Source organism: Mizuhopecten yessoensis, unplaced genomic scaffold (genome assembly GCF_002113885.1).
Source record: "Mizuhopecten yessoensis strain PY_sf001 unplaced genomic scaffold, ASM211388v2 hete_36132140, whole genome shotgun sequence".
NCBI lineage: Eukaryota > Metazoa > Mollusca > Bivalvia > Pectinida > Pectinidae > Mizuhopecten > Mizuhopecten yessoensis.
Window position 1 is genome coordinate 1 of NW_018484487.1, and position 3,280 is coordinate 3,280.

Genomic DNA, 3,280 nt, shown 5'->3' on the forward strand with positions numbered 1-3,280 from the left:
CTGTTTCTCCTCTGCCTCAGACTCCTAGTTACAGTATACATACAGTCTGATTAGTAAACAGTCCCTGCTCTACTTGTTTCTCCTCTGCCTCGAACTCCTAGGTACAGTATACATACAGTCTGATTAGTAAACAGTCCCTTCTCATCCCCTTCCTACTCAGCCTCAGACTCCTAGGTACTTTATATATAAAATCTACTGTCTCAGTAATGCAGATTTGTCTGTTGTCTTATTAGACTCCTATTATAATACAGCTGATTGTATTTATAGTGAATCTTTTTAAAAGTATTACGTGAACCTCACTGTTAAAAACCAATTTTCTTTCAATTTCAATATAACAAAATATATATATATCAATTTCAATATGACAAATTTAAACATAGACATGAACAAAATGCATTCCCAGTGCTGAGAACAATTACATAAATAGTAATGATTTGAAGTGAAAAATCAGTTTCATTGGAAATGTACAAACGTTTTTTTGTGTGAATGTTATGAGTTTTTCACTTCAGAGCAAGTGGTAGTGTTTAACATCGGATACGTGCCGTCCAAGTACTACGAGGTGTTTGGTAATAAGGACTATGAAGGATTTGTACATGAAACATTCCTCGCCTTGCTGTTGATCATCTCAGAATCATTGGTAAGTTGATACAGTTTATTTGTCATGTTTCTGTAAATGTAATGGGCCTATATTACATACATGTACATGTGGAGGTATATTAAGATAACTCGGAGATTTCCTATAATGATAGTACATCCGGATAGATGAATTGTATAACTGTTTTTGTTTCAGATAAAGAGTACTATAACCTTTGTTGGGTCCATTTTATACATCCTTTTGCGAGGTTTGCTTACCAAGAGGATACATCAGAAGTACTTTAAAGATTATTTGTACTATAAAATCAATGTTCTCAGCTCTACAGACAATCCGTAAGTTTTTAAGGTTTCTCATATACTTTGTCAGCTTTATCAATTTTTTGAGCATAATTGGTGACAAAATCAGAGTCGTGATTTAGTAAATATTGAAATAAGATTTCTTTTCAACTTCATGTAACATTTCAACCAAAATGCAGCGAAGTTCTATGTGATATATGGCATTAAATGTCTTTACTGTTGAGGATCAATGTCTATCATAGAATGTTATTTATCAAATTTGTAAATATCCCTCATAATCATATTTTTTCTGTTCACCTTTAAATAAAGGGGAATTCATTACTGCAAAAGAGACTAACCAAATTTCTTCTCTTACAAAATACTTTAATTCAATGGAAATATGGGAGAAATTTCACTGAAGGAAATGTTTAGATGTTTATTTTATACAGTCTCTGGCCAATGTAGACAACTTTACATTCCTATATTATGGTTGACAGATGGGCTACCTTTTTCTGTTACCTCATTCCTAGTTCAAATATGAAACAAGAATGTGGTTACTTATTCCCAATTCAACTGTTATGATTAAATGAAAACCAAAATTTCCAATCTCAACTGACAACTGACAACTGACATCTGAGGTCTTGTGGTCAAAGGTCACAGGTAAATTTTGTTACTGAAATCGCTAAATATTTCAGAAACGGTAGGTATTTTGTATACATGTACAATGTATGCATTGAAATATTGTAGGCTTAAATGAAAGCTACTCTAATGACAAACGTCCAAGGTCTTGGGGGCCAAAGGTCAAAGATGAATTACGTTACTGAAATGGCTAATTATCTTGTAAACAGTAGGTATTTTTTATGTACACACATTGGAATATTGAAGGCATTAATGCAATCAACTCTACTGACACCTTCCAAGGTCATGGGGTCAGAAGTCAAAGGTCACAGATGAATTACGTTACTGAAATGGCTAATTGTCTCGTAATTGGTAGGTATTTTGTATGTACATGTACATGGAATATTGTAGGCATTAATGCAAGCTACTCTACTGACAGACTCCCAAGATCATGGGGTCAGGGGTCAAAGGTCACAGATAAATCACATTATGAAATGGCTAATTATCTCAGAAACAGTAGGTATTTTGTAAACACATATTGGAATATTTTAGGTATTAATGCAAGCTACTATACTCTTAGGGCAACTTCCGAGGTCATGAGGTCAAAGGTTACAGATGCATTATGTTACTGAAATGGCTAATTATCTCAGAAATGGTAGGTATTTTGTATGCACATACCTTGGAGTATATGTGTAGCATGGATGCAAGCTACATTGTGACAAAATTCTAAGGTCATGGGGTCAAAGGTCACAGTAGAGATCCATACCGGTATAAAAAAATATGTTTAAAACTTTGATATTCATGACAGTCAGTCCATTTTGTTGTAAAAACTTGTAATCTTAGAAGTATTTTCACATTTTATATATATTGCGTGTTACATATCCAGGTCACATAATGAACCATGTTTTATCTTTTTCAGTGACCAGCGTATTACTCAGGATGTTGAGCGACTTTGTTTTTACTTCAGTGAAATATTGTCACCTCTAGTTATCTCCCCTTTCACAATAGGGTATTATATCTATCAATGTATACAAAAGTAAGTATTCATCATTTTAAGAGCAACATATGTTATGTAGTGAATGAACAAAACTGCTGAAATAATTAAAACACCTATATAATAGGTACTGTGCTTATGCATTTTTATCTGTAAGAAACACTACACAGTACTGAGGTCAGTCACATGTGTTTGAAAATATCACAACAAAAGTTGAAGCAAATAAATCTTCTTTATTGAATTTCATATGCATTGCCAGACTAGAGAATTACTATTTATCAATATTTATCAATATCACCAGAAAGTTTAGATAATATGTACAGCTGTGTGATGTTTCAATGATTTAAGTGTTTAACTTGTTTCCATTAGAACAAGATATTTAGATCCTGTGAACAGTTGTGTGATATTTTAATCATTAAAATATTTTAACTTGTTTCCATTAGAACAGGATACTTAGGTCCAGTGGGAGTCCTAGGCTTCTTCCTGGTAGGAACAGTGTTCAACAAGTTGTTAATGTCCCCAGTTGTTGACTATGTATTTAGGAGGGAGAAGATGGAGGGCAATTTTAGGTAAGTAATATGTCTCACATGATGTTTCATTCAATACGTCACATGATGTATTAAAGAGTGTGTCACTTGTTGTAACAGCTGTTATCAGATGTGTCACATGTTGTGTTATTCAATATGCCACATGATGTAGACACTAAACAGTGATTCACATGATGTACTGTCACATGATATGTCAGATGGAGTGTCACATGAGGTATGAGTGTGTCACATGATGTATCAGATGTAGTGT

General features: G+C 33.5%; 1 protein-coding gene across 1 annotated transcript; it reads left to right on the forward strand.

Moving 5' to 3' along the window:
• Positions 1–509: 509 nt before the first annotated feature.
• On the forward strand, positions 510–3,123 carry LOC110444488 (ATP-binding cassette sub-family D member 4-like; the record flags this gene model as incomplete). The annotated part of the gene is made up of 4 exons (XM_021488858.1): positions 510–637; positions 791–927; positions 2,408–2,524; positions 2,926–3,123. Coding segments are annotated over 4 exons (512 nt in total), but the record flags the coding sequence as incomplete, so codon positions are not given.
• Between the last annotated feature and the right edge of the window lie 157 nt (positions 3,124–3,280).